Source organism: Cheilinus undulatus, linkage group 7, assembly GCF_018320785.1.
Source record: "Cheilinus undulatus linkage group 7, ASM1832078v1, whole genome shotgun sequence".
NCBI lineage: Eukaryota > Metazoa > Chordata > Actinopteri > Labriformes > Labridae > Cheilinus > Cheilinus undulatus.
Genome location: NC_054871.1, coordinates 51,356,528 through 51,374,097, shown reverse-complemented (window position 1 = coordinate 51,374,097; position 17,570 = coordinate 51,356,528). Strand labels below are relative to the sequence as shown.

General features: G+C 41.4%; 2 protein-coding genes across 2 annotated transcripts in view; one reads left to right on the top strand and one right to left on the bottom strand.

Annotated features, from left to right (window-relative positions):
* Nucleotides 1-3,717: 3,717 nt before the first annotated feature.
* aqp12 (aquaporin 12) lies at nt 3,718-7,650 on the bottom strand. Its single transcript, XM_041791994.1, has 3 exons — nt 7,005-7,650; nt 4,367-4,483; nt 3,718-4,287 (listed from the first exon to the last, which is right to left on the bottom strand). Exons 1-3 carry the CDS (start codon nt 7,597-7,599, stop codon nt 4,160-4,162), a joined length of 840 nt encoding a protein of 279 aa, XP_041647928.1. The 5' UTR covers nt 7,600-7,650; the 3' UTR covers nt 3,718-4,159.
* Nucleotides 7,651-10,718: 3,068 nt separating this feature from the next.
* Nucleotides 10,719-17,570, top strand: part of LOC121512659 (UDP-N-acetylglucosamine/UDP-glucose/GDP-mannose transporter-like) — a 32,870-nt gene continuing 26,018 nt past the window's right edge. The window contains exons 1-2 of the mRNA XM_041792038.1: nt 10,719-10,884; nt 11,922-11,955. Of these exons, the coding sequence (XP_041647972.1) occupies nt 10,775-10,884; nt 11,922-11,955 (144 nt within the window). The 5' untranslated portion in view covers nt 10,719-10,774. The remainder of the gene's footprint in view (nt 10,885-11,921; nt 11,956-17,570) is intronic.

Genomic DNA, 17,570 nt, shown 5'->3' with positions numbered 1-17,570 from the left:
TGCTCACGTGATCCGTTTCTATGACAACGCATTCCCTGACCTCAAAACAGCGTAAAACTTGAATCATATATATATATATATATATATATATATATATATATATATATATATTTATTTATTTATATATAGTTTAATAAGTTGTTTTATTTATTTTTGGGAATTATACTTTCTTTATAAAAGGACTCAATAGGAAATCAGTAACCTTTTATAAAGGAAGTAAAAAAAAAATAAAAAAATAATAAAATAAATAAATAAATAAATTCGAAAATATATATAATTTTAAAATTAATTTATTTTTTAATCTTTTCGAATTTAACTTGCTCTATAAAAGGTAACTGATTACCTATTGAGTTACAGACGTGCTGTCAGAGTTTTAGAGAAAAGAGGGGACAGAAAAAGGTACACTCCCCCAAAAAGAGAGTGAAAGAGTGAGGCCAGTTCCTTTTTTTTCTGTGGGTTTGACATCAAAAGACGAGACAAGAGATCAACATTTCAGCTTTAACAGCAAAAGAAGGAGGTTGACTGGCTGCTCAGTATGATTGAGGTGCTTCAATAATAAACCAAAATTGGGTGCTCTTCGAAACCAGGGGAAAAAAAAACCTGTCCAAAAAGGAGGAGAAAACCAGGCACTCCAAACAAAAAAAAAATGTGCAAAAGAGGAAGGAAATACTAAAAGCCTTTATTATAATGGCCAAATCATTAAAAAGCCAACATGTTTCGACCAAACCGGTCTTCTTCAGGGCTGACAAACATTTGTGGTGTGGTCACAACTCTATGTGGACTACAGCCAAAGAAGGCAGTCACATGAATCAGGGAGAAGAGAGATCAGGTGAGAGTCTAAATTCAGCTTTAATTTTCACATATGTACATCAGGATCTGATGGAACAGATTTAAAATAAATCAAAGTGAAGAAGACCTAATATTAGTTGGAAATCTTTTGCATGCTGTTACTGCATCAGGCCTGTGACCCACTGTCATCACCAAACTGTAGCATTCTTCTTTCGTAAAACTTTTCCAGGCTTTTACCACAGCCTCTTACATTTGTTTGTTTGTTTGTTTTGGGGGGGGTTTCTCCCAAAGGATTTAGGGCCTCTAAAAGAATATTACACAGGGCCCCCCTGAACCGGCTAGCCAAGCCACAAATGTTGCCTCATTTTTACAGATATCGCTGCATTTGAGTGTATTTTTGAACCATAATTTCCACATTCATGAGCATTATTTGACTAAATTTACTTTTTTATTTTGCAGTGCTGGACCATTTGGACATGTTTAAGGGAGGAGCAGGGCCCCCAGTATTGTATTTGACTCTGTTTCAGTGATGCTCAGTGTGTGGCTCTTTTGTGATGATTTGTGGCTCTTTAATGTCTTCATTTGAAATATTATTCCCCAGAAAACCTTGAAAAAGGGAAACTTCGACCTCAGAAATGATCCATTGGCAGTCACATTAATCAGTTTGTTTCCCACACTTAAACAGGTGGCTTTATTGACAACTTTTACATTTATCTGTATATTTTCATTGCCCTTATTTGCATTTTTTGCCACTTTTAATCATTTTTTTACTGCTTTAAGCCCACCTTTGTCCCTTCTTTCTGTCTAGTTTTTCTCCTGCTTTTTATTATTTTTAATTTTTTCCCCCATTTTTGCCACTTTTCACCCATTTAAGCTGCCTTTTGCCATTAAATGCCTCTTTTTTCCCCAATTTTTGCCACTCTTTGCTGTTTTTGGCCACTCTCCCACCTTTGGCTGCCCTTTGCCCATTTTAGCCACTCATTTTTTTTTGTCTTGTTTTTACCACTTTATGACCATTTTCGCACCTGTAGCACATTTTTTGTCACTTCTCACCCACATTTTGCCACTTTCTGTCCTTTTGTGCCACTTTTTCTCCCCCATTTTTTGTCACTTTTCACCCAGTATTTGGCTTTTAAGGCCAATTTTGCCTCTTTCACCCCTTTTTGCAGCTTTTTGACCATTTTGCCCCCTTTAACTTTTTTTTATTGCCACTTTAACCCATTTTTGCCACTTTTCACCACTTAGATTGTGGCTCTTGCAAAGTTTTTTTTTTCAACACTTCTGCTCTTTGGTTGAGCAGGGTTGAGTAACGCTGCTCTATTTGACACAAATTTCAGTGTGTTGACTGATTCATTTAGTCACTTTTTATTCAATAATGACACTAAATGCTAATAAAATAAAATAAAATCACACTTTTCATTGTGGGCTTCTCAAGGGCCCCTTCCTACTGTGGGCCTGGGTAATAAGGACCCTTTTCCCCCCTGTGCTACACCCCTGGGTTCTCCCTTCAGCCTCCTCTTTAGCAGGTAAAATGCCATGCTCCATCAGGGGTGTCAGACTTACAGCCCATGAGCCAGCAGGTGTCATTTTCCTGCTAGACTTTTGGGAAAAATGAGGGACATTTTGAAAAATATCAATTATTAATATCTACTTATTTAAGTATTAAAAATGCAAATTTTGACTACTTCACACCACTTTTCACTCAGGAGGAGAAAGGCTTGAAGGTTTTTTTCAGCCTGTCGGCGCACAAGTGAGAGATAAATCTCTCTCTCTCTCTCTCTCTCTCTCTCTCTCTCTCTCTCTCTCTCTCTCTTTCTCTCTTTCTCTCTCGCCCTCTCTGGACTCTGTCACTGATCCCAGGCCAGATGAAATGGTGTCCGTGTCAGATCAGATGGATCATTCCAGAACTGGAGGACAATTTAGCCACCAAAACTTTTGAAAAATCAACTTTATGTTCTGAAAATTTCTGATGTATTTTTAAAATTACATGTACAACCCATCAAAAATGCGTCTGTCAAAGACACGATGTTTATTGGATTTTTAATTTGTAGTAACCTGTGCTTGGTGCAACCCTGTTAGAACTCAACCACCTGAAACACAGGTGTTTTGAAATAGCTTGATGAGTCATTTCTTATTAAACAAAAAAAAGTCAAATTCAAATTAAATTTAAAAAAAAAATCTTCCAGGACAGCGTTACTTAACCCTGCTCAACTAAAGAGCCAAACTGTTGAAAAATACCTTCGCAAGAACCACAATCTAAGCAGTGACAATAAGTTAAAGATGGAAAAGATGGTCAAAAAGAAAAAAAAATGTGTGGAAAGGGGCAAAATAGGAAGGAAAAGTGACAGGGGTCAAAAAAGTAGAAAAAATGGGTGAGAAGTGACAAAAAATGAGTTATATGTGACATAAAATGTCCAAATGTGACAAAATAATTAGTGAAAAGTGACTGAAGTGGGCAAAAAGCAGTGAAGAGTAAAAAAATGGGCAAGAAATAGGAAACAAGTGGTATTTAGTGGCAAAAGGCAGCTTAAATGGGTGAAAATTGGGGGAAAATGGTGAAAAGTGGCAAAAATGGGTCAAGAGTTGCCAAAATGTGTCAAAGTGGTCAAAGAGTAGGAAAAAAGTGGCACTGAAAGGCAAAACAAAGCTTAAATGGGGGAAAAATGCCAAAAAAAGGGGGGGGGGGCAAAAATGGGATAAAAGTTGCAAAAAGAAGTGGCAAGAATGGGCAAAAATGTGAAAAAAAATGTGAAAGTGGTATTTAGTGGGAAAAGGTAGCTTAAGTGGGTGAAAATTGGGGGAAATTTGTGAAAAAGGGCAAAAATGGGATAAAGGTGGCTAAAAGTAATGTCAAAATGGGCAAAAGGGAGGAAAAAAGCAGTATTTAATGGCAAAAGGTAGCTTAAATGGATGAAAAGTGGCAAAAAACAAATGGTGAAAAAGGGCAAAAAAGTTTGTTTTTATAAAGGATTTCTGGGGGAATAATATTTAGAATGAGGACATAAAAGAGCCACACGCTGAGTATCACTCTTCTAGGACTTGACTTTCTAAAACTCTGAGTACCTTTGAAAGTCTATCCTGGTCAGTATCTAAAAATAAAAACATTTCTTTGTCCTTATTTCTGTAATTTATTTCATTTTGTTTGAGGTTCGTTCAGACGTTTGATTGTGTTTCAGAAATTTCAGCGGTTTTGTGTCAGTGGCTGTTAGAGGCTGTTTGCCCTTCACAGCCACCGTACTTTTTATCTTCATACCTCATATTCAACATCTCTGCACAGGAAATAAAACGCTGCTCTGGCTGGATTTATTCTGATCTTTAACCATCTGTTTTCGGGTACGTCACATTAAGATTGATTGAATAAAAACTTTTTTCACATCTTCTTCTTCTCTCCTTTGTCTCCTTTGGGCACTCTGAATCGTGTCTTCTGAAAATAAAAAAGGTTCTTTGCAAAAATCCTGGGGATGTGACCCATGTAGAGAAGGAGAGCCAGAATCATCCCTGTAAAACAGACGGATGGTCACTGTTGGCAGAGTGGAAACGGTTAAAAAGATGCAGATTTGTTTTATTATATACATACCAGTGAGAGGGCCCAGCCAGTAAACGACAGCGTACTGAACAAAGGTGAAACCAGGACAGTGAAAGGTGAGGCCGTACGCCAGAGATGGGTTTATGTAGGCTGAAGTGTAACCTTTGGCTGAGAAATGCAATGGAAGAGTAAAGTTTGTTCATCTCTGTTAAACTGCAGGCACAGAAACATCTTTCAAGGTAACATGTATGACCGGAAACATGATTGATTTCTATTTACCATGAACACTACAGGTCAAACTCTCGTGGATTTACCGACAACAACAGAATATTGCTGCTCTGCTTCAACTCTTTGATCCTCAGGCTTACAGACATGATCCGCTAACAAAACAACATCATGTCTGCTCTCAAACATGATTTTAGTGGACAGCAGGGGCCTCATGCTCCACCCAGGCCTCAAGATAAAGTCATTACAGGTGTGCATCAAACCTGAGGTTAATGTCTAAATCTATTTAAAGCATTAAGAAGTGTGTTTTGATTGTAAGTAATGGGCCAAGAGGTGGCTGGGCTCAGACATCCATAAGGGTCAGGTGGATCAGGCATCTGATCAGGATGCTTCCTGGGTGTCTTCCTGTGGAGGAGACCCTGAGGCAGACCCAGAACTCGCTGGAGGGATTTTATAACCTATCTCATTTGTTCCCAACCTGGGGTCTGGGACCCCCTTGGGAAGTGGGCGCCAAAGATTTCAGGGCTCTGACGAGGCTCTGTCTGCTTTGGGGTGCCAAAATTAGATTCACTCATGCTAACTAAATGAAAAAAAAAACACTTACCAATAGTTCATGCAAAGGTCTATTGATAAGAACACCTTTGTGTGGGGCTGTTGTACGTAGATTTGAACAATGATAACTTTACATTTGATGGGTTTTTTGACATCTGTCAAAAAATACAATACAAGTCAGGGGGGCTCATTGGAAAAAAAGATGGGAACCACTGTCCTATCTGGTCTGGGAGCGCCTTGGAAGGAGAGAGATGTTTGGGTTGACCTGCTTCACCGATGACACCGTGGCCCGACCTCGGCAAGGGCAAGAAGATGGATGAATAGATGGATGGATGGATGGATGGATGGATGGACAGATGGATGAATGAATGGATGGATGGATGGATGGACAGATGGATGAATGAATGGATGGATGGATGGACAGATGGATGGACAGATGGATGGATGGATGGATGGATGGATGGATGGATGGATGGATGGATGGATGGACAGATGGATGAATGAATGGATGGATGGATGGACAGATGGATGGACAGATGGATGGATGGATGGATGGATGGATGAATGGATGGATGGATGGATGGATGGATGGATGGACAGATGGATGAATGAATGGATGGATGGATGGATGGATGGATGGATGGATGGATGGATGGATGGGCCAAGAGTCAATAAACTTTTATGATCCAATAAGGTCCCTTAGATGGACCCACGGCCCCAGCAGTGAGGTCCAAGCCCCAAAACATCTTCATGTCAAGGAAATAAAAGTGAAGTAGAAGCACTACAGCGACCCAGGTGGCTTTAGACATTCAGAGGCCATGTTTGTAGGGGTTTAGCCAGGTGATCAGGTAATCCACATTGATTTTAGTGCTACTTCATTCACTCTTGTTTCCTTATTCACTACCAAAATACACATCTTAATCATTGAAGGTAAATCTACATGTATATCTCATACTGATGCACAACTATAACGAGGATATCTTGGAGCAGTGGTTCCTAACATTTTTTTCAGTGAGAGCAGAGCAGACAGAATCTTAAAGGTAAGGTAATTACCTAATGCAGTAAAAACTCAACCATGTCGTAGCCTTGAAACTATTTGAAAATATTTTACTTGGTTTGTTTTTATCCAGAACCTAAAAATCCCCTGTTAGTCTTAAAGGAGCTGTATGGAGCTCAGGAGCAGCAGGTTGAGAATCGCTGGCCTGATGAATGTCTTGCCCAAGGACACACTGACATGAAACTGCAAAAGTGTGGAACTGAACCGACCTTCCAGCTGAAAACAACACAGACTCTACCCACAGTGGCCCCTAGATGGCATCTCTAACCTTTAACACAATCTAGAAGTCCTCTTCCCTAACCTAATAGTGTGAGAACTTCCTCCATGTTCATTGGCAGTCTATGCTTGAGATGAAAAAGTATTTGTACTGCCAGACTAACATGGATAAATGCAAACCAGAACACCTCAGTACAGTCTGAGCTTTCAGATCTTAAACCTGGCTCAGGAGGCGTTGGGATGCATTCACAATGGTTGCTGCCAGTCTCCCCTTCTCTTTCTTTTTTATACGTATGAGTCTGGAAGCAACTAGAGTAACATACACTTCCTGGAATCTGCTGATGATAAGGTCATTGTCAGCCTTCTGGAGGGTGAAGAGCAGGTTCATGGTGCAATGGTTTGTCCTCCAGTTAAACGTGCCAAAAACTAAAGCTGTGATTATTGATTGTAGAAAGTATTTTGTCCTTCTTCTTGCATTACTGTTGCTCTTTTGTACATTTTCACATTGCACTTTGCACTACTTGGTCGTAACTTCCTTTGTGTGTGTTGTTTTTGTGTGCAAACTCATTTTACCTCATTGGACAATAGAGAATCTGAGTCTACTATGAGTTGTCCTTCTGATGATATGTGGGGCCTCACCTGTGTGTGACAGGAACGTGATGAGGACAGCAATCAGAGGGATCCTGATCAGAGCAGATCTTTGTCTTAGGTTCAGATGGATGAGCAGGAAGATGAGCGTGCACACAGACTCAGTGAAGAAGCCCTGCAGCACAGAAACCAGCAGAGACGAGCTGCACTCCCGGGCCATCAGGTTCTTGATCATGTGCATGTCTGTGAGCTCCAGACTCCAGTAATAGACTGCCACCAGCAGTGCCAGGCGAGCTCCTAGAAACTGGACCACCACAGCCAGCAGGGTGGGCATGGTGGGGGCCTCCAGCTGCAGAAACTTCATCAGCACCAGGGCGGGGTTCCCTGACGCGGCCCCACAGATCACCCCGTTAATCAGCAGCACCACAAACAGCATGGTGACAGTCACATCTGCACCCAGACCCCCGGCCCACTGCCCCACGTCCACGATGGTCTGTACCTCTAGTCGGCACGCCACCAGCATGAAGGAGGATGCAAACTCTGTCATGAAGCTTAGCCAGGGCCATTTTTTAAGAAGAGGCCCAATCGAGGCTGCGAAGATCACCACAGACACAAAGTATCCGAGGGAGGCATTCAGCCCAGACATCCTCACATCAGCTGCTGCTTCAGAGAAAGAAATGAATCGAAGTTTCCCTGAGTGACTCTGCTCCCTGTGAGGCAACGTGGCACAGGCTCCAACGCATGTCTTATCAGGGACACGTCAGGTTTTTATCCTCCACCAGCTGCCAAATTACACACAGGCCTGAGCCAGGTCAGGTCAGAAAGCCTCCAGTCAGGGGGACTCTCTCTGCACAACATCACGGCACAACTAGCTCGGGTCCCAGTAGAGGAAGGGGGGTCATAAAAATAAAGACTTAATGGGTCTCCTCTAATGACAGAGGTTAGAGGTGTCATGTTTTTTGGTTGTCTGTCTGTCCTTCCAGGCCATTCTTGAGGCCACAATATTTCAAGAGTATTGAAAAGGATTTTTTTTCAGACTTCTTACAAATGTTCACTCTAACTGAAGGAAAACCAATTAGATTTAATAATAGGTCAAAGGTCATTAGGCCTCCTGATCATCCTTTGTTTTCCAGGCCATTCTTTTGAGCATGATATCTATAAAACACTTGTAGAGATGCTGATCATCCTTTACAGAACTAAGCAGCAGAACTAAGTCTTGTGATTGAGCCGCAGAGTGAAGACTGTAGCTTTCAGCACTATAACTACAGACATGATTTTGTCTACAACAGTAGAAGAGTCCAGGTGCTAAACACAGTCCAGACCTTTCACCAACAGAAAACATTTGGAGCATCTGAAAAGGAAAAAAGACAGTACTCTTGAGCATCTAGAATTCTACATCAGGCGAAAATGGGACAACATTCCTCTCCCCAAACTCCAGTAACTGGTCTCCTCATTTCCCCGACATTTACAGACTGTTGTAGAGGGGATGCTGCACGATGGTAAACATTGCAAACATTGTAAGGAATGCATTCATTTAATTAACATTTCCCAAGGTGCCCCAACTTTTTTTGGAATTGAGGTTGTAATTCATTTTTCTGTAATGAAATCATTCAGTTCAAGTTTACTGTATTCATTAAAGGCTAGATTGAGTTCTTTAGACAACTTTGGCATTAAATTCAGAATACTGACTTTGAAGGAACAACTCAGCATTGAAAATTGAATCTGAATTGTCCCTAATGGCCTTTTGTAGCGTGTGGAGTTTCATGATTAGCTGTTATACAAACCTCGCACAAACAGTAAGAAAATTAGTGTTTGGTAGTTTGTTGTAACAATGCTTCTTGTCAATAAATCTTATACTGCTGGAAGTCTGTTTATTTCCCTTTTAAATGGTACCACATTTGTTAGGAACATGCATTTGTGGGATGAGCAGCAGAGCTTAGTATGCTTAGGTAAAAAATCTTCTCTGCCAGAGTTCGGTCCTAGACTGTGGAGATATGAGATTGCAACTGGGTGCAGAATTTCGTCTCGATATCTCTGTATTGAGATTGACTCTAATGATGCAACCCTCATTTTCCAAGGAGGGAGATGAGGGACACTGCCTCCACCAAAAGAAGTTACTCTGTCAGTACTGCAATCAGTATAGCATCTGCGCGAAACTTTGTCCCTCCAATCAAGCTGCCATAGGCAGAATCTGGACTTATCACTGAAGATAACAGGTGTCAGTCCGGCTTTTGATTGTCAGCACCTGGGAGTACTAGAAGCCCAAAAAAAAAGAGCCAATAGCAACAGCAAAATAAGCTGTTAGGAGATGGCAGAGATCAGGGGTGTAGCACAGGGGGGGAAAGGGTCCTTATTACCCAGACCCACAGTAGGAAGGGGCCCTTGAAAAGCCCACAATTAAAAGTGTGATTTTATTTACTTTTCTTAGCATTTAGTGTCATTATTGAATCAAAAGTGACTAAATGAATCGGTCAACACACTGAAATTTGTGTCAAATAGAGCAGTGTTACTCAACCCTGTTCAGCCAAAGAGCCGAATTGTCGAAGAAAACTTTGCAAGAACCACAATCTAAGTGGTGAAAAGTGGCAAAAATGGGTTAAAGTGGCAAAAAAAAAGAGTTAAAGGGGGCAAAATGGTCAAAAAGCAGCAAAAAAAAGGGTAAAAAAGGGCAAAATTGGCCTGTAAAGCCAAATACTGGGTGGAAAGTGACAAAAAATGGGGGAGAAAAAGTGGCACAAAAGGACAGAAAGTGGCAAAATGTGGGTGATAAGTGACAAAAAATGTGCTACAGGTGCGAAAATGGTCATAAAGTGGTAAAAACATGACAAAAAATGAGTGGAAAGTGACTAAAATGGTCAAAAGGCAGCCAAAGGTGGGAGAGTGGCCAAAAACAGCAAAGAGTGGCAAACATTTTGAAAAAAAAAGTGTCATTCAATGGCCAAATTCAGCTTAAACCGGTGAAAAGTGGCAAAAATGGGGAAAAAATGCAAACAGTAAAAAGCAGGATCCATCCATCCATCCATTTTTTATATCACTTATCCCGTCACAGGTCGCTGGGGGGCTGGAGCCTATCCCAGCTGTTATTGGGCGAGAGGCGGGGTACACCCTGGACTAGTCGCCAGTCAATCACAGGGCTGTAAAAAGCAGGATCAAAGAGTCAGAAACTGGACAGAAAGAAGTGACAAAGGTGGGCTTAAAGCAGTAAAAAATTGATTGAAGTGGAAAAAAAATGGAAATTAGGGCAATGAAAATACACAGATACGTTTAAAAGTTTACAATTAAAGCCACACACTCAGCTCTGCTGCTCATTCCAACAAATGCATGTTCCTCACAAATGTGGCTCCATTTAAAAGGGAAATAAACAGGCTGTCCAACACGTAAGATTTGCATTGTTACAAGAAATCCACCAAACACTAATTTCGTTACTTTTAATGCTAAGTTTATATATTCAGGCATGTTAGCAGTGATGTGTGCATAAACTACACTCAGGCTTTATTGGTGGAACAGTAAAGCTGTCTCTCTCTCCCTCTCTTTCTACCCCATCTCTGAATCTGTGCTCTCTCTCTCTCCCTCCCATCTTCAGTGAGCTAACTGCTCCTCTCTCTCTCCCTCTCTCTCTCCCCTCCTCTCTCTCTCTCCCCTCCTCTCTCTCTCTCTCCCTCCCGTCTTCAGTGAGATTACTGCTCCTCTCTCTCCCTCCCTCCCTCTCTCTCTCCCCTCCTCTCTCTCTCTCCCCTCCTCTCTCTCTCCCCGGTGTTCAGTGATGGCAGCAGCGGGCTAACAGCTCCTCTCTCTCAGTCAGGAATGAGCTCTTGTCGGGGATGGCGGATAAACCTCTAACGGTGTTCGTGAAGCTGTTCGCCGCCGGTTTCTACGGTTTGAGCTCGTTTCTCATCGTCGTGGTGAACAAGAGCGTGCTCACCAACTACAGGTAGAGGTCTTTGACGGTTTTAGCGTCAGTTTGCATGCTAACGTGCTAGCTAAAGCTAGCGGCTGGAGTTGAGTTGGCGACCAGTGGAGCGTTATTAGCTAGCGGTAACTTTTGGCTAGCTTGGCTGGTGTTGCGGTGTAGAAAGTGACCGTGTTAACTAAGGACTTTGATAAATGAAGAAGAATTCGTTCGAAAAGTTTCGTCGTTAAAATTTGTTGCGACTGCTACTAGGATTGGGAAATACACTGAGTTTTATCGACACAGTTTCAAATAAGACATCATCATTTATCGATAGAGTTGATATTGATTATGTATTAATACAAAATGATGGCAGCCTTAGGAAGTAAAAGATGTTTACAGGAAGAAGCTCTAACAGTAATATTCTAATGGGGCATTTCTATTTCATTGGTTGTATTTACGGGCATTTTTATTATCAGTGAAAACGAAATAATGTTGATACTTGTGTGGTACAAAAATACAAGTCCTAGACATGCTAACGGGCTTATTGCTTAACATCCTTATATTTAAGCAGACTCTTGCACACTGTATAAATTGTACAAATAAGTTGGCAACAATTGGAAAACGGGGTTGACCCAAAGAGGATTGAGGGTGTCGTCAATTTTCCAAATACTGCCAACTTTCTGATCATTAAAATGCCCAGTATTGGTGGTCAAACACTTCTGTTTCTTCGTGGTATCAGACAGGTTTCAGTATTGTTCATACTAGAATCATATTGAAGCTCACAATTCCAGTAACGAACATTATTTCTTTTAAAGTAAAATGCATAAGGACGTAGTGTGTATCACCACTGAGCTCAAAAATCTATCACCTTGGGATTTGTGGTTTACATTTCCCAGCCCTAACTACAACCACAGCTGCTTTTGACTGAGGATGACTCATTGAACCGTTACACCAGATAGCATACACTGACCTATAAGCTGAAGTTAAACATGTTATTAAATGAATGATTGCTTAGTCTTATTTTAAGCTTGTGCTGTTTTATAATGTGACTAAAATGGCTCATCTCTGCTGTTCAGGTTCCCCTCTTCAATATGTGTGGGCATTGGACAGGTGAGTTAAACACTCAATACACACAAACATGATCATATCAGTACCTAAGGGCAGGTTTTATTCATTATAAGGTAGTCACAACACAAAACAGTATCTTTGATACGATACTCATGAATCAATCAAGATAGATACCTCTGTGCATACCTCAGGGACAAGAATAGAAGTCACTCAGCCAAACTCTCAATCGCTTTCTAGATTGCACAGAAACATAAGTGTGAGTGTTATCTGTGTATATGTACAGTCTAGACTGTGTTAGCTCTCTGTATGGCTCTGGTATTTTTCTATTCTATCAATCATCGCCCCGATAACAGGTAGTCTCTTGTTTTCAGATATACAGGCAAAGTCCTGCACACTGTCTGGCTGTACAAAGAACATTTCCTGTGTATTTTTTGCTATCTAATGCTTATTCATTGTGCCATTTCAAGGTGGGATATAAATGCCCCTGTGATGTGGAAATGTAGTCCAGTTGATTTGTATTGCAATTTGTAAATTCCATTGTCTGTATGAACTGTATTGATATCACAATATACAGTGGGGGAAATAATTATTTGATCCCCTGCTGAATTTGTAAGTCTGCCCACTTTCAAAGAAATTAACGTACTGTAGTTTTTATGGTTGTTTACTGATTATGACAATAGACAGAATATCAGTCAACAATGCATTAAAAACACAACATAAAAGTTCTGAAATGCTGTGCATTTTATTGAGGGAAATAAGTATTTGATCCCCAAGCAAAACATAACTTAGTACTTGGTAGAGATACCCTTGTTGGCAAGTACAGCGATTAGAATTTTCTCGTAGTTGGTCACCAGGTTTGCACACAGCTCAGGACGGATTTTACAGACAGTCTCTAAATCCTCCATTTTTTTTGGCTGCTGCTTGGAAACTCCAAGCTTCAGCTCCCTCCACAAGTTTTCTGTTTGGTTGAAGTCTGGGGACTGACTAGGCCACTTCATGACCTTAATATGCTTCTTGTTGAGCCACTCCTTTGTTGCCCTCGCAGTAGGTTTCGGGTCATTGTCATGCTGGAAGACCCACCCACAACCCATCTTCAGTGGTCTTGCTGAGGAAAGGAGGTTTTCATCCAAGATTTTACAGTACATGGCTCTGTTCATTGGCCCCTCAATGCAGTGAAGTCGCCCTGTACCATTTGCAGAAAAACAGCCCCGAAACATAATGTTACCATTTCCATGCTTGACTGTGGGGAAGAAGGTGTTCTTTGGGTCATATTCACATTTTTTCATCCTCCAAACACGGCGGGTCAGGTTGATGCCAAATAGTTCTACTTTGGTTTCATCTGACCACAGCGCCTTCTCCCAAGCCTTCTCTGAGTCATCTTGATGTTCACTGGCAAACTTAAGGTGGGCCTGTACATGTGTCTTCTTGAGCAGGGGGGCCTTGCGAGCGTTGCAAAATTTCAGTCCATTATGGCACAGTGTGTTACCAACGGTCCTCTTGGTGGCTGAGGTCCCAATTGCCTTCAGATCATTAACAAGCTCCTGCCATGTAGTTTTGGCTGCTCTCTCACCTTTCTCAGCACCTTTCTCAGAGATCTTGCATGGAGCTCCAGACCGAAGACAGTTGATGGTCATTTTGTGTGTCTTCCACTTTCGAATAATGGCGTCAATAGTTGTCACCTTCTCACCAAACCTTTTGCTGATGGTTTTGTAACCCATTCCAGCCTTGTGCAGGTCTACAATTGTGTCCCTGACATCTTTTGACAGCTCTTTGGTCTTGCCCATGGTGCTATAGAGATTGGAATGTAAGAAACTGATTCTTAGATCAGATGTGTTATGATATCTTATATCTTATGATCAGATATACACGAGGAGTTACCCCTAAAATGCACCAGGTACATCTCCGCTCGTGCACGGCTGCAGTTTGACGGCGTGCCCCGCCGTCCATTAACTTCCACTGATTGCGTTTGCAGTGCAGCACAGAGCAGCACTGCTGGACTGCTAGACTCACGAGGCTGAGGAGTTTCGCAGTACTTACAGAATCACACCTGGCTGTGAGAGTAGAAACTACTAAAGTGCCATAAAACATAATAAACACATGTGAAGCTATTGTTCTGAACTGCAGGAGTAGGATGAACTTACTTGATTTTGTCTCTTTTTTTCCTTTCATGTAGATTTTTCTGCTTCTGTTATGGGTCAGTAATGCTTTATAAATAAATGCGCTTCTTTTTGCTCCTCTGACCTGTTGATTACAGGCTCTGCTACGCTCCATTAAGACTTTATGTCAATGTAGTCAAAGGAAATATAGTCTGGCATAGGTCTGGTGTCAACACAGAGTATTTTATTCTGAAATTAAACAGGATATTTTAATTTGGTTTTGGTGACGCTTCCTGCCCGTTCGATCAGCTCCATGCTGAATTTATGCACAGGGCTCTGGCGTCTGGCAGAAATAGAAGTCCTGCATATCTGCTGCAGAGGGCTCCGGACTGCTGGAGCTCTGCTGGAGGAGAGATACAGAGCAGTACAGCTGGTGTAAGCTCTCTTATTGACCAAAACTGGAACCTATCTGCTCTGTTACCGTGCTGGAGCGGAGACAGACCGAACAGATATCTGGTGTATTTTAGGGGTTAAGATCAGGAGTATTGGCAATAGGTTGATTGTGCACAGCTGTGTGCCACATGGGCACCAGCCAACCTGTGGGAGCCAGAATTCTGGGTGAGTTGTTGGGGATGAAATACTTACTTCACTTAGTTAAATGCACAACATTTTAGAACTTTTATACTGTAGGTTTTTGATGCATTTTCGACTGATATTTTGTCTATTGCCATAATCAGTAAACAACCATAAAATTATAGAACAATAATATTACTAACATGATATCAGTATTGACGGATATGAACATTTGTGCCACTGATAGATCAGTGGTGAATATTGCCTGTAGTTTTTACAGTTTCATTGTTGAAGTCAAAATGTTGAGTTAAGAGGCTCCTCAACAGCTGTGGGTGGGATCTGCCAGAGCCTCAAAAGCGTAACACTGACTTCAATTAACACCAAAAACCACACAGTATTTGAGAGCTAAAAGCGAAAGAATCTTTGTTGTTAAATATAATTCTGAAGTATGGTTTCACAATTTCAGTTATGTATTGCATTTTGTAGAGACGGTCAAGATCAGCTGTTTGTTATAGTCTTGTAGGGTTTGTATTTACACTCGACATTTTTATTTTTATCTTAATATTGTATTTCAACTTTATCCTCAAATTGCAGCACATTATTTTTCCCTTCACCCTTGGCCCAAATAATCCTCTGTAACTGTATCAGCTAAGATGAATTTGTTAATATCAGTATATAAGACAATGGGAAAAATTCATGTTGTGCCTCCCCAGTATTACATCACTGAGGTGTTAAGGGAGAGTCGCTCTCTGGGACAGGATCAGTGGAACCTGTGTGTGCATGGACGGTTTTTGCCTTGCTGTGCATTTCTGAAACGCCATAACACAAGGGGAAATAACAGCGGGGGTCACTGATTATTATTATTACACTGCTTAGAAAGCAATAGGTATTTTCACCTGGTATTTTTGCTACAGCTCCATCATGTAAAAAGTCATCACTACACCTTAAGACATTCATATCATGTTCAGCCCTGATTTTGGTTTCCCATAATGCTCTTGTTTTTCAAAGATATTGACTTGTGTGGTAAATATTTTACTGTTCGTTGCTGTATTTTATTACAAGATTTATTTTGATATGCCTTTATATTCACTCATTTATTTTGCTTTTTTGCTTTTTAATCATAGTATTGAAAATGTAAGTGCTAGAAGTGTTTTAAGTTTGATAAAAGCATGTGTTAAAGTCGTAAAATCAGAGAGTAATCATGTTTCATGATCATGATCTAATTATAAATCAGAACAGTCATGTTTGTGATTTTTTCCATTATCGAGCAGCCCTTATATTGGTGTCCCTGTCTGTTAATCCACATTTTTATGCGGTCTAATGCCTCTGTTATGACCTTCAAAGCCTACATAGATGGAGGAATCGCTTTGTCCCCCTTTAGGCCTCTCTAACTTTTGTATCAAAGGTGAAATATCCCAGGTGTGTAAAAATTAGGGATGCACTGATCCCGATCCTGGTATCGGGTATCGGCCCAATCCAGCCCCTCAAAGCTGGATTGGGTATCGGTGGGAAAGGGCCGATCCGTGGTGCCGATCTAGGCATCCAGCTCTATGCCTTTTTTTTTTTACCGGTGCCCTTGTATGACATCACACGCGTGTGCCTGTCAAGGAAAGAGCAATGATAGCATGGCGGCAGCTAACAGCAGAGGCTCCGCGGTGTGGTGGTATTTCACTCTCAGTACACCTATTGCTTTCTAAGTAGTGTAATGTTTCGAGAGAGGGCGGTCACTCAGCAAGATTCAACACAACGAACTTAATTAAGCATCTAAGGAAGCACCACACCAAAGAATATGAGGACTACGAACAAGCAAATAGGATCAACAAAACAAAGCAGCTAACGTTGTCAGCTACTCTGCAAAAGCGAGAGAAGCTGACAGTATGAAAGCGTCAAAATAACAGAGAAAGTGCTGAAATTTATAGTTTTAGATGGCCAGCCCCTGCAAGTGGTTGAAAATGAGGGGTTTCGTCGCCTTCTTGAACACTTGGAACCACGGTACTGTCTGCCATCCGGTAAATATTTTTCTGAGAACGCTCTGCCTGAACTCTACAAAAAAGCATGTTGACAATTATTGCTAGAACTAAAAGATGTTACTGCAGTGAGCTTTACAACGGACACAAGGAGCTCTACTGTCTGCCCACTATCACTGCTAAGCTTAACTGTACACTGGTTTGACACAAGCTTCACTCCACATAGTGCTGTGCTCCAAGCTAAAAACTTTCACGACTCACACACCAGCGACTCCATCTCTGCAACCATTCAAGACATGCTAAACCAGTGGCACATCCCACTCACCAAAGTTCATGTCATTTTAAGAGACAATGCAAACAACATGAGAAGAGCTATGGACAACATCGGGGTGCAGAGTTTGGGCTGCTTTGCGCACACAATGCAGCTCGTGATAAATGAAGGGTTGCTTGCACAGCATAGTGTGAGTGATGCTATTGCAAGTGGAAGACAGATAATGGGGCATTTTAAACATTCTCCACTTGCATATCTCGCCTTCAAGAAATCCAGGTGGAGATGCAGATGCCCGTTAAGCGCTTGCAACAGGATGTCAAAACAAGGTGGAATAGTACCTATATTACGACAGAGTCTTTTGGCGCAGAAGAGAGCCCTTTCTGCATATGCTGCTGACCATGACTTGCCCACAACCCTTACAGCCAACCAGTGGGCCTTACTGGAGAAAACTTTGGCTGTTCTTGCCCCATTTGAGGAGTTCACCAGGAAGGTTACCTCAGCCAGCTCCACTACGGCTGATGTGATTCCAGCTGTTACTGTTCTTAAACGTCTCATGGCCAAAGAAAATGAGGAGGATTCTGGGATAAGAACTATGAAAATGACACTTCTTCAAGCTTCAGCTCCGTGGAGGATGAACCACTGTACTTCCTTGCCACTCTGCTTGATCCAAGATACAAGGACAGGTAAGAATGTAAATCTTTCACCTTAGAAGAAAAATACAAATCCCTTGCCTCACTCACAACAAACTAT

What these genes read in the sequence shown, in the direction of transcription:
- aqp12 (XM_041791994.1), bottom strand. Translation starts at nt 7,599, where the DNA reads ATGTCTGGGCTGAATGCCTCCCTCGGATACTTTGTGTCTGTGGTGATC. An exon ending in CACGTTCCTGTCACACACAG is followed by an intron (nt 4,484 to 7,004) that starts GTGAGGCCCCAC and finishes TGCATTTCTCAG; the next exon opens with CCAAAGGTTACACTTCAGCC. An exon ending in CTGGCTGGGCCCTCTCACTG is followed by an intron (nt 4,288 to 4,366) that starts GTATGTATATAA and finishes TCTGTTTTACAG; the next exon opens with GGATGATTCTGGCTCTCCTT.